The sequence below is a fragment of the Oncorhynchus tshawytscha genome, linkage group LG33 (assembly GCF_018296145.1).
Source record: "Oncorhynchus tshawytscha isolate Ot180627B linkage group LG33, Otsh_v2.0, whole genome shotgun sequence".
NCBI lineage: Eukaryota > Metazoa > Chordata > Actinopteri > Salmoniformes > Salmonidae > Oncorhynchus > Oncorhynchus tshawytscha.
The window spans coordinates 34841313-34855048 of NC_056461.1; the positions used below are offsets into that span (position 1 = coordinate 34841313).

Genomic DNA, 13736 nt, shown 5'->3' on the forward strand with positions numbered 1-13736 from the left:
TAAACTATTTCACTCCACAGCTACATATAAATGTGGGCATGCAATGTGCATGCTTCTTGGGGAGCCCTGAGGGACCCACTGGGATGCTGTCGAAAGCCCAACGCTAACTGTAGCTGTCTGGAAGAACAAGTAGTGACACGTCGAGAATTCTGAGGAAAACATGAAATAGCCCATTCAAGTCTCATCAAATGAGGAAAACATCTTAGAATTAGAGTAATACATTCTCCTGTCAACTCTGCCAATACAAGAGACATTTGTTCACACCTGATGAATAACTGCTGATTGTCCTTAAAACTCTTGAAATATTTTATAAAGGATTCAGTAAATTTAGTGGAGAATGAAAAGGACTGTTGCAAGTCTAATCGGATTACTCAAGGTTAGAGCATTGGGCCAGTAAACAAAAGGTTGCTGGTTCGAATACCGGAGCCAACAAGGTAAAAAGTCTGCCGGTGTGCCCTTGAGCAAGGCACTTAACCCTAATTGCTCCAGGGGCGCTCTACAATGGCGAGCCTGGCCGTGACCCCATTCCCTGCGGGTGCCTCAGGGGGAGTTGAGATATGCAAAAATTAAAATGTAAAAAATCCATTACACACACGTGTATAACAGGACAAATATAAGCACCCCCCCTCCCCAAATGATTATTATTTGTTTTGATCTTAGTCATTGTCATCTGGTGTTTTCGGGGTGTCCTGACCTGCCGTAAGACGCCAATCTGCTCCATCTCCTCTCTCAGGTGTTCCATCTTCCTCCTCATGGTGAAACTGGGGTCTGACAACTCTTGACGGCTGCTTCGACAGAATGCTACACCAACACATAAGAAACATAAAGGTTGTGACCTACAGAAATCACTGAAATTACACATTTAGGGAACTTTCAAACAATGGACCTCTGGGAATACCATTGAGCCCTGCAGAGATGAGATCAGAGTCTAGACCTTTTACTGACCATACTCACAGTCTTCCTTCCAACAATAATTGTAACTTTGGAATGTTCAGACTAGGGCTGTGATGGTCATGGAATTTTGACAAGAATATGGGAAACCCTGTTTAAAAACAGTTGTGACAGTTATTTTCATGACTGTTTTCATCCATAACCATCAGTTACACGGGATATGGTAGTAGGTGCCAGGCGTACTGGTTTGTGTAAAGAACTGCAACACTGCTGGGATTTTCACACAACAGTTTCCTGTCTGTGTCAAGAATGGTCCACCACCCAAAGGACATCCAACCAACTTGACACAACTGTGGGAAGCATTGGAGTCAACATGGGCCAGCATCCCTGTGCAGCGCTTTCGACACCTTGTAGATAGATTCCATGCCCCAACGATTTGAACTGTTCTGAGGAAAAAAGTTGGTGTAACTCAATATTAGGAAGGTTTTCTTAATGTTTTGCAGTGGTGTAAAGTACTTAAGTAAAAATACTTTAAAGTACTACTTAACCCGTTTTTCAGGGTATCTGTACTTAACTTTTTATATTTTTGACAACTTTTACTTTTACTTCACTACATTCCTAAAGAAAGTAATGTACTTTTTGCTCCATACATTTTCCCTGACACCTAAAAGTACTAGTTACATTTTGAACGCTAAAGGTAAAATAAAATTTAAAAAAGCAGTACTGGAAAATGGTCCAATTCATGCCCTTATCAAGAGAACATCCCTGGTCATCATATTGCCTCTGACCTGGTGGACTCAATAAACACACATGCTTCTTTTGTAAATTATTTCTGATTGCTGGAGTGTGCCACTGGCTATCCACACATTAAAATAACAAGAAAATGGTGCTGTCTGGTTTGCTTAATAAGGAATTTGAAATTATTTTACTTTTGATACTTAACTAAATTTTAGCAATAACATTTACTTTTGATACTTAGGTATATTTAAAACAAAATACTTTTAGATTTAATAAAGTAGTATTTTTACAGGATGACTTTTACTTTTACTTGAGTCATTTTCTATTAAGGTGTCTTTACATTTAGTGAAGTATGACAATTGGGTACTTTTTCCACCACTAATGTTTTGTATACTCAGTGTGTAGCATTATGTACTAATTATACTATAACTACTTCTAAGGAAATCTCCTTACATGCTGACCACACTGCTCGATAGTGTGCGCCATTAAGCACATGTTGATTTTGTCCACCCACACCAGATGCGATCAGAACACACAGGTTGAAATATCAAAATGAACTCTGAACAAACTATATTAATTTAGCTAGCTAGATTGCTGTTGCTAGCTAATTTGTCCTGGGATATAAACGTTGAGTTGTTATTTTACCTGAAATGCACAAGGTCCTCTACTCCGACAATTAATCCACACATAAAAGGGTAAACCGAGTTAGTTTCTAGTCATCTCTCCTTCAGGCTTCTTCTTCTTCTTTGGAATATATGTTGGCAACCAACTTTAAGGTGTATTTCCACCATCGACTGGACTGGAGTGTGAACCTCAGTTCATCTTTCAATCACGCACATGAGTATGTGCTCCTAAGAACCAATGAGGAGATGGGAGAGGCGGGACTTGCAGCGCGTCAAGCATCACAAATAGAACCAAGTTCTATGCAGACGCTCATTGATGCGCGCGAGCAGTGTGGGTGCAATGATTGAATAACATGTTGTATACATATATTTATATATATATTTATTTTGCAACGCTCGCGCACACGACACGGGCGGTGTGGTCAGCATGTTAGTGTCCTTTCTGTGGGTTCAACACCACATTGCTTGGATTTTGTAAACCATTTATTAATAGTGAAATACCATGAAAATTCCGCTGAACTCCACCATTTTTCTTGGAAGGAAAGTTGAGAAGGTCGTCTCACACATCATTGTTATCATGGCAACAGAGACAAAGTAATCAGGAACTAAGGTCAAAGGTCCAGTGATTGACCGGGAGTGCAGGACAGATTGCAACTCTGACAGGGACACCGTTTTCCTGTTTGTTGAATATCTATGACACCCATTAATAGTTTGTCTTCTCTATTTTATATTTTGTTAAAAGGGAAATCTGCGATTCAAACAAAGCAGTCACCCTGCCACTGAATTGGTAAACAGCTGAAGGATGGGGCTAGAGAAATGTAACTACTCTCAAATTCATAGACAGAGCTATGGATGCAAGGACTGACAATGAGATCAAAATGATAGTTTTAACCATGTTTTGAGGCTATACAGTGTTTGTTTACGATGACATTGTTTACAAACAATGGAGTAAAAAAGCAAATACGACAGTAGAACTAAGCTCATGAAGCATTTATACATTATTCTTCAAGAATGAATGGGTATACACTGAGTGAAACAAACAGGAACACCTTCCTAATATTTGCACCCCCGCCCTCAGAACAGCCTCAATTTGTCGGGGCACAAGTTAAGTAGTACTTTAAAGTACTTTACACCACTGCAAAACATTAAGAAAACCTTCCTAATATTGAGTTGCACCAACTTTTTTCCTCAGAACAGTTCAAATCGTTGGGGCATGGAATCTATCTACAAGGTGTCGAAAGCGCTGCACAGGGATGCTGGCCCATGTTGACTCCAATGCTTCCCACAGTTGTGTCAAGTTGGCTGGATGTCCTTTGGGTGGTGGACCATTCTTGATACACACAAGAAACCGATGAGTGTGAAAATCCCAGCAGCGTTGCAGTTCTTGACACAAACCAGTGCGCCTGGCACCTGCTACCAAACCTTGTTCAAAGGCCCTTACATCGTTTGTCTTGCCTATTCACCCTCTGAATGACACACATACACAATCCATTTTCCAATTGTCTCAAAGCTTCAAAATCCTTCTCTAACCTGTCCTCGCCTTCATCTACACTGATTGAAGAGGATTTAACAAGTGACATCAATAAGGGATCATAGCATTCCCCTGGAAAAGTCCAAAAATGTACGTAGCAATCACAGATTGCATTTTTAAACAGAGCCTCCCACAAGAAAATTAAACCTCTAGCACTGAGGCACATGCTTGACACACAGTTGACATTGTAGAGTGCCTTCATAAAGTATTCAGACCCCTTGACTCATTCCACATTTTGTTGTGTTACTGAATTAAAAATTGATTAAATATATTTTTTCTCATCCATCTACACACAATACCCCAAAATGACAAAGTGAAAACATGTCTTTAGACATTTTTGAAAATGTATTAAATGAAATACAGAACTGTATAATTTACATAAGTATTTACACCCCTGAGTCAATACATGTCTTTCTGGGTAAGTCTCTAAGAGCTTTGCACACCTGGATTGTACAATATTTGCACATTATTATTATTTTAATTCTTCAAGCTCTGTCAAGTTGGTTGCTGATCCTTGCGAAACAGCCATTTTGAAGTATTGTCCTGCTGAAAGATGAATTTGTCTCCCAGTGTCTGTTGGAAAGCACAATGAGCCAGGTTTTCCTCTAGGATTTTGCATGTGCTTAGCTCTATTCTGTTTATTTTTATCCCCAAAAAACTCCCTAGTCCTTGCTGATTGCAAGCATACGCATAACATGATGCAGCCTCCATCGTGCTTGAAAATATAAAGGATGCTACTCAGTGATGTGTTGTGTTTGCCCCAAACACTGTAACTGTTTTAAATCCCTGAGTGGTTTCGTTCCTCCACCGCGAGTTAGGAAGGATGCCTGTATCTTTGTCATGATTGGGTGTATTGATAAACCATCCAAAGACTAAATAACCTTGTAAGGATACCATTTCAAAGGAAACACTTTGAAGTTTGTGGAAATGTGAAAGGAATGTAGTAGAATATAACACAATAGATCTGGTAAAAGATAATACAAAGAAAAAAACAACTGTTTGTTTGTTGTACCATCATCTATGAAATCAAATCAAATGTATTTATATAGCCCTTCTTACATCAGCTGATATCTCAAAGTGCTATACAGAAACCCAGCCTAAAACCCCATACAGCAAGCAATGCAGGGTGGCTAGGAAAAACTCCCTAGAAAGGCCAAAACCTAGGAAGAAACCTATAGAGGAACCAGGCTATGAGGGGTGGCCAGTCCTCTTCTGGCTTTGCCGGGTGGAGATTATAACAGAACATGGCCAAGATGTTCAAATGTTCATAAATTACCAGCATGGTCAAATAATAATGCAAAAGAAAAGCAATAATGTATTATTCAAGCCCAGTTGTAATTTAGATTTTGGGCACTAGATGGCATGTGGTATGGTATGTGCAAAGTTTTAGACTGATCTGATAAACCATTGCATTTCTGTTCAAATATTTGTATCAAGACTGCCCAAATGTGCATAATTTTGTTTATTAATAACTTTTCATGTTCAAAATTGTGCACTCTCTCCAATAGCATGGCATTATTTCACTGTAATAGCTACTGTAAATTCGACAGTGTAATTAGATTAACAAGAATTTAAGCTTTCTGCCAATATCAGATATGTCTATGTCCTGGGAAATGTTCTTGTTACTTACAACCTCATGCTAATCGCATTAGCCTACGTTAGCTCAACCGTCCCGTGGAAGGGACACCGATTTCAAAGAAGTTTTAATAACTTCACCATGCTCAAAGGGATATTCAATGTCTGCTTTTTATATTCTTACCCATCTACCAATAGGTGCCCTTCTTTGCAAGGCATTGGAAAACCTCCCTTGTTTTTGTGGTTGAATCTGTGCTTGGAATTCACTGCTCAACTGAGGGACCTTACAGATAATTGTATTTTTGGGATACAGAGATTAGATATTTATTTATGACCATGTTAAACACTATTATTGCACACTGACTGAGTCCATGCAACTTATTAAGAACATTTATACTCCTGAACTTATTTAGGCTTGCCATGACATTGTGGTTGAATATTTATTGACTGAAGACATCACAGCTTTTCATTTTTTATTAATTTTTAAAACACTTTAAAAACATAATTCCACTTTGATATTATGGGGTATATAGGCCAGTGACACAAAATCTCAATTTAATCAATTCAGGCTATAATATAACATTTGGAAAAAGTCAAGGGGTGTGCCTGGGACAAGCTGTAACAGGTCCATACTTACACAGAATCCCTCTATTGCTTTCTAGAATGCCATTAATAATATACCCCGCCTCATACTTGCACAACATGTTCAAGCTCATTGCTCCATATTATCTGTTTTAAACTTATTTAACGAGTTAAATACCTTAACTTGAAGACATTAAAATGTGTTAATTGTATGTGCGCCACTTAATAAATAAAAGCCAGATAAGGAATGACTGTAACCGCTGAAAGATTTTATTAATTCAGGCTTACCTGATCTTGGCTTCAGACCAAACACTGTGAGGGTACTGCTGAAATCAGCATTCCGCATCCCCTCCTGCAGACAAAACACATGACAAGTTTATCAGAAAGATAGATCAGACAATTTAGATATTTGCTTAAGTATGTGCTAGTATAATTTGGATGAATGCGATTTTACTGTGCATTTGATTGAATAGCAATTCACACCTCACACTCGTCATTCCCACTGGAGTTTCTTCGGGCACTCTGGCACTTGTACTGTAAGAGAAGACACATCAAGACCGATATTTACTCCATGATCTAGCCTAGAACCTAGTGTAGGCTACTAGCTGAATCCTCTGATATATACTGAACAAAAGTATAAACACAATATGCAAACATTTCAAAGATTTTACTGAGTTACAGTTCATAGAAGGAAATCAGTCAATTGAAATAAATAAATTAGGCCCTAATTTATGGATTTCATGGGTGGGCCTGTGATGGCATAGGCCCACCAGCTGGGGAGCCAGGCCCAGCCAATCAGAATGAATTTCCCCCCTTCTTTCATTTCAGCTCATGAAACATTGGACCAACACTGTACATGTTGCGTTTATATTTTTGTTCAGTATAGTAGAACACAGCCCTTTGTCGTCTACCTCCCTGGACAGTCTGGGATGTATTTGTTCCAGCCTATGAAAGAAAAGTTGTTAATTTCATACAGTGGGGAAAATGAAACCTTGAGTAATATGTCCAGCCATGTAGCAGCCATATTGAGGTATGCATGGGGTAAACACTTGAGCTTGCTCTTGGCATAAGTGCTGCGTCTAAAACAGGGATCATTAAGATTCGGCCCCGGGACAATTTGTTCTTGAGCAGATGGTCAGGTGGCCAGAACACAATTACAGATCATTTGTAGACTAAAAATTAACCACAAGAAGCCCAAACTGATATATTTTTTTCACTAAAACATAATAATTTCAAACCTTGCTTACATTTTTATACAATCACATATCTCTCTAAATGCGTAGAACAGATTTCCAAAACTAAAATCACTTGGAATTATTTCTACAGTCTTGTATGTCCAACAATAAAACAAATTCAACTTCTTTAGGCAGTCTCACTAAAAATAATTTTTTTTATCACCCAGTACCTAGTATGCTATAAAGCTGCTATTGATGGCCAAGGCCTCAAGCAAGTAAGACTGCATTGTGAAAGTCATGGTTTCATACCTTAAGATAATCTTTCCTCAGATACTTGTTCCTCCTGCGTTCCTCGTTCTGGTTGAGTACGGGTGGAACCTCTGGCCATTTTGGCTCTGTGTCAGACTCTGACTTTAGACTGCCATCGAAAGAGCAGGAAGAGGACGGCTGAAGAAAGACAAAGTTGAAAGGCCAAAGTACTGGACACTGTACTGATCAAATGTCAATGCAATAATGGACAAAAAAACACTTGGCTTAAGCAGCACAAGCCTTCAATATAAATAGATGAAGACTAAAGCCTCCCCTTACATCACTAAAGGTAACAAGGTCACATGCACACCAGTGGAGGCTGCTGAGGGGAGAACAGCTCTTAAGAATGGAGCAAATGGAATGGCATCAAACACCTGGAAACCAATTGATACCATTCCACTGATTCCGCTCCAGTCATTACCAAAAGTCCGTTCTCCCCAATTAAGGTGCCACCAACCTCCTGTGGTATACACAGACACATCATCACATGCATGATGATGAGGGTGAGAAAACAAAGGCATGAATGAAATGGGTGACCTCAGAGAAAGCTGTGTCATCGTCTGTGAAGTCAGGGTCCTTTTCGGAGAAAGACAGAGAGAAAGAAAATAGGAGTGAAACTGACACCTAAACCAAACACCAAACACACACACACGCACCCGCACACACGCACACACTTTAAAAGTGAAACTGAAAATATGACTGTAAATTTGGCAGATGAGATTAATGAGTGAAAAGAAGGAAATGATTGCTAGTATTACATACCTTAAGGGAACATTTTGACACTTGCCATATGGTTAGTGAGAAAGTCCACATTGCAAATGTACGGTCCCTTACTAGACGTCCGACAACGTTTCTAAAATTCGCGGACGGCGTCGGGCCGTGCAGCAGGGCCGGATCTTCCAGGAAGTCATCAAACGAACTCTCTCGGACATTTGGTTTCTGTTTTATAACATTTTCAAATTTTGGTAAATCCCACAAGAGGGCGAATGGAATCATATTGCAAATGTACAAAACATCACCAATCACGACGTGGCCTTATCTCCTAAACGGAAAAGATTTCGAAGACGAAACTTGATGAGCATAGATTTGGCGTAATGGGCAGTTGGCCCTGAACAAGATGGCGTCTAGGCCTCAACGGTTTTTGAGTTATGGCCATTTTTCTGGGATTAAAGGTCAAAAATGAAAATAGAGCAATAATTTTTCCGCTTCACGTCAAAGTAAATGATCCTACGGTGTCTATTGTAATTTAAGAGAAATCGTACAATGTAAAATTGTTGATGTTCTAAAATAGTTATTTTTATTTTTATTTAAGTTACAGATCCAGTTGCAGCGTGTTCAGACAAATCTTTTTAAAGTGTGCTTCGGGGGTCTGCGAGATTCCTGTGATTTTCTGAAATAACACACACTCACTAAACCCTCCGTAAATAAGTCAGTTCTTAACGTAAAGACTTAAAACTCAAAATTCTATAAGTGCCTACCCCAAGGAGGATATGTGTTCACTTTCAGCTTCCTGTGCCAACCGGAAGTACCTTTAATTGGGGTCATAGGTGCTGTTTTGAAGGGTTAAAAAGGTCTGATCTTTTCAAAACGTTATATGTGTTATTAGGCAACCCTCATGAACTGTAAATCAGTACTTTTTCCCAACAGATGTCAAAGAAAAGCTCTTTCTCACACACACACACACACACACACACAGCAAGGATGGAGTGACAAAGTGTGGTGCTTAAAGACACTCAGAGCCTGCAATGGCATTACCAGAATCTCTAGGCTGTGCCGAGTTCAACGAGATGCCACGCTTGACCGTAGCTCGCTCGGTCTAAACACAGCGACCATGAGAAAAAGTAGGCCCAAAATTAAGCCTGGCCCTAAATGTAATTTGCTTTTGGGTGACAGTGAGAGAACCGTTAAGGTGAGAAGCACAATTCGACCTCAGGTACGTTCCTGAGGTCCTCCCGATCTGTGCAAGCCTAACCTTGACCGCGTAGCATTAACCCTTAACAGTTAAAAGAAGGTGTCTACATCAAACAGTTTTCACTGACTTCTCTCCCCATAGGAATACATTGCCTGCACCCCTAAATTCAACATGAAGCCTATGTGGGTTATGAATGCCGTATGAACCTGTCTTCAATGACAATCCATCAGGCCACTATGAGGTCTACCTGTGTTGATTCTAAGCTTCCTGAAGCAACCGGGAAGTGATTAAATTCACCCTAAAAGTGTTTTGATATACATAACCTGCAATTATGAAAATCACTGCATTCAACCTTGTGTAGATCAGTCAATTATAAACATAAAGACTTAAAACTCAGGATTCTGTAAGAGCCTACCCCAAACAAGATATGTGTTTACTTATAGCTTCCTGTGCCAACCAGAAGTGCCTTAAACTGGTGTCATAGGTGCTGTTTTTAAAACTTCATATGTGTGATTAGGCAACCCTCATGAACTGTAAATCAGTCATTTTTCCCAACAGATGTCAAAGAAAAGCTCTCTCACTCACACACACACACACACACAGCAAGGATGGAGTGACAAAGTGCGGTGCATAAAGACACACAGAGCCTGCAATTTCATTTCCATATTCTCAAGGCTGTGCCGAGTTCAATGAGATGCCCCGCTTGACCGTAGCTCGCTCTGAGTGCAGCGACTGTGAAAAAAGTAGGCCCAAAATGAAGCCTGGCCCTAAATTTAATTCGCTTTTGGGTGACAGTGAGAGAACTGTTAGGGTGAGAAGCACAATTCGACCTCAGGTACGTTCCTGAGGTCCTCCCGATCAGTGCAAGCCTAACCTTGACCGTGTGGCATTAATCCTTAACAGTAAATCAGGGTTTTTTGATCTCACATATTACAATGACATCTCTCCTTATAGGAATACATTGCCTGCTCCCCTAAATTCAACCTAGAGCCTATGTGGGTTAATATTGCCTTATGAACCTGTCTTCGATGACAATCCATCAGGCCACTATGAGGTCTACCTGTGTTGATTCTAAGCTTCCTGAAGCAACCGGAAGTGGTTAAAATCACACTAAAAGGGTTTTTCCATACCCAAACTGATGTTTGATAAAAATAGTGAATTCAACCCTGTGTAAATCAGTCAGTTCTTAACGTATAGACTTAAAACTCAGGATTCTGTAAAAGCATACTTTTACTTTTAGCTTCCTGTGCCAACTTGAAGTGCCATAAATGTTGTCATAGGGGCTGTTGCAAAGGGTTAAAAAAGTCAGATCTTTCCAAAACTTCACATGTGCGATTAGGCAACCCTCATGAACTGTAAAGCAGTCATTTCACCCACAAAATTTCCAAGAAAAACTCTCTCACACACACACACACAGAGCTTGGACAGAGGGACACAGTGTGGTGCGTAGAGACAGACAGTGCCTGCAATAGTTACCTTTGTTCAAACTATTAAAGAACCGTCAGACCTAGAGTTCTGAAACTTTAGGAACCTGTTCTAGAGCTCAGAAGGTTCTCGGACCGAGAAACAGCCTCATACATTTGCAATGACTTCAATTCATTTTGACCATTACGAAAATGACGACATTTAGAAAAGTCCCAGAGTCGCAAGACTAGGTGCATTGAAACCGGCTCGGCCCATAGAGAAGGACCCCAACGTTTCTGTCCGATAGCTCATTCAAGGACCCCGTAGCAAGGCATGGAAAAAAGTGGATTTTCAGCACCAATTAAGGTCTTGCTCGGGTACCGAATGACCTATCGAGCCGAAACTTCGCCTCAGCTAGGCCTACACATAATGTCAGAACTGGACCTGCAGCTAGAACGTAACTATGTGTTTTACGTTTTTGTTATGGTTTGAACAGAAGTCGATGTGAATTTTGGGCCTGCTCTGAAATATGTGATAGTTGGCTTCTAAACGAGTTGGAAAAAGTGGGTGTGGTGTCAGTTTGTATCAGTTTGGTGTCAGAATGACATCTAATTGACTAATGGACGGTGACTTGCTGGCTGACTTTTGTCCATTTGCAATATGTTTAAACAGTGAGGTACCATCACCAATATGACATTCTGAAATCAACTCCAACGATCGATGGAGAGGAACCAGAAACACTGCCCGGCCATCCTGAGTTCATCGGGCCAGTCAATTTTGCATTCCTGCAGGATTTTTGAGCATGACAAATTTGTGATGGTAAATGCCCATTGAAACATATTGCAAATGCACAGTACATTTGCAATATGATTCAACAGTGAAAAACATCCCCAAATGGACATGATGAAATCAACACAACGAGCGATGGAGAGGAACCACTATCACTGCCCGGCCATCCTGAGTTCATCAGGCCAGTCAATTTTGCATTTCTGCAGTATTTTTGAGCATGACAAATTCGTGATGGTAAATGCACATTGAAACATACTGCAAATGCACAGCCATGCACCTGGTGATTGGAACGGGTTACCAGGAGCACATTTAAAAAAAAGGTTTTTAATGCCATTACAGGGTAGAAAGGGTTCCATGGTTGGGTAGGGAGCACCCCCCACACGTTCCCAGCCTCTTGTCATTTTGGACGTTTTTCAAAAAATCATAAAAAAACAACAGTCCCACTTCCCCCTCATCATACATGACAAATAGAGCATCTAGGTTGATTCATGGCTTAACATAGTGCTATATATCATTTTGGCAGTATAAATGCCTTTTGGACATGGTTCACTGACTTTTGGGTTTGTAAACTGACTGCCATTGATCGTACATGGCAAATGGGCATAACATCCTGATTTGGCAATTTCAAATCTTTCATATTGCATTTGGACATTTCTTATGGCATTTGCCCCCCCCCCGCCCCCCACATGCCTTATGGACAAGTTTAAAAAAAATTGTGATAATCAAATATGACAAAAGTATGTTCATACAGTTCTTACACATGTGTAATTGACTAAAAATCAAAAGAATTTCAGAAAAGGGGGTGATAAGTTGTTCATAAGAAAAATTGTTCACATTTTCGACTTTTGACTTCCTATGAAATCATATTGCAAATGGACAAAACATATGCCTTAAGCACAAGTATAATATTTTATTTTTATTTTTATTATGATCATAAAATATGACTAAAGTATGTTGATACAGTTCTTATACATGTGTAATTGACACAAAAAATTGAAAGAATTTCAAAAAATGGTCCAGAAAGCACTTTTTTAAGGGGGTGATACGTTTTTTAAAATGTTTGGCTATTTTTAACTTTTGACTTCATATGAAATCATATTGCAAATGGACAAAACATATGCCTTATGCACAAGTAAAACAATTTTTTTTAAATGATGATAATAAAATATGACTAAAGTATGTTGATACAGTTCTTATACATGTGTAATTGACACAAAAATCGAAAGAATTTCGAAAAACGGTCCAGAAAGCACTTTTTTAGGGGGGTGATAAGTTTTCAAACTTTTTGCTATTTTTGACTTTTGACTTCCTAGGAAATCATATTGCAAATGGACAAAACATATGCCTCATGCACAAGTAAAAAAAATAATAATAAAACTTGACAAAAGTATATTCATACAGTTCTTACACATGTGTAATTGACTAAAAAAATCGAAAGAATTTCGAAAAACGGTCCAGAAAGCACTTTTTTAGGGGGTGATGAGTTTTTTCTAATTTTTTTCTATTTTTGACTTCCTATGAAATCATATTGCAAATGGACAAAACATATGCCTCATGCACAAGTAAAAACATATATTTAAAAAAAATAATAAAATAAAACTTGACAAAAGTATATTCATACAGTTCTTACACGTGTAATTTGACAAAAAAAATCAAAAGAATTTTGAAAAACGGCCCAGAAAGCACTTTTTTTAGGAGGTGATATGTTTTTGAAAAGATGTTCAGTTTTTCAAAATTGTACTTTTGTGTCTTGACTTGTGTTATATTTGCAATATGAAAAATCACGGTGGAGCGCACTCGCCATCTGTTGGATTTTTGGAGTGTTACACTTGGCATTTGCCATATTGCATTTGCAATCAACTTTGAATGAAACGACGCCAAATTGAGTGGTATTGGACACCGTGTATATGTTTCGTACAGTGCCAATGACTTCCCATTCATTTTTCTACATTTCAGGGAGGTGTTCCCTTACTTGCACAAATGGAAATAATGAGTTCCTTACCTGCCCACTCAGCACTGACGGTCCACTGCTCCCTTCATCCAGAGAGGCACTGCGAGGGAGACAGGAAAACACACCGACTCACTCTGTGTCACACATACAAACTTATATTCATGTAAGCCTTATTTACAGTTTACTGGAGAAATTGGCTCATCATTAGAAGGCAGCCAACAATAAATAACACCAGACAGACACAATGGATTTTTTA

The 13736-nt window shown here is 39.2% G+C and overlaps 1 protein-coding gene across 5 annotated transcripts in view; it reads right to left on the reverse strand.

Annotated features, from left to right (window-relative positions):
- Nucleotides 1-13736, reverse strand: part of LOC112231284 (leucine-rich repeat and calponin homology domain-containing protein 2) — an 80453-nt gene that overhangs the window by 11010 nt on the left and 55707 nt on the right. For 3 of the 5 annotated variants that reach the window (XM_024397960.2, XM_024397958.2, XM_024397961.2), the window contains 6 exons: nucleotides 13532-13580; nucleotides 7962-8000; nucleotides 7425-7562; nucleotides 6424-6474; nucleotides 6229-6292; nucleotides 695-801 (listed from right to left, as the gene is read on the reverse strand). In XM_024397960.2, coding sequence (XP_024253728.1) covers nucleotides 695-801; nucleotides 6229-6292; nucleotides 6424-6474; nucleotides 7425-7562; nucleotides 7962-8000; nucleotides 13532-13580 — 448 coding nt within the window. The remainder of the gene's footprint in view (nucleotides 1-694; nucleotides 802-6228; nucleotides 6293-6423; nucleotides 6475-7424; nucleotides 7563-7961; nucleotides 8001-13531; nucleotides 13581-13736) is intronic. The other 2 variants (XM_042311077.1, XM_024397959.2) reach the window with 1 other exon arrangement.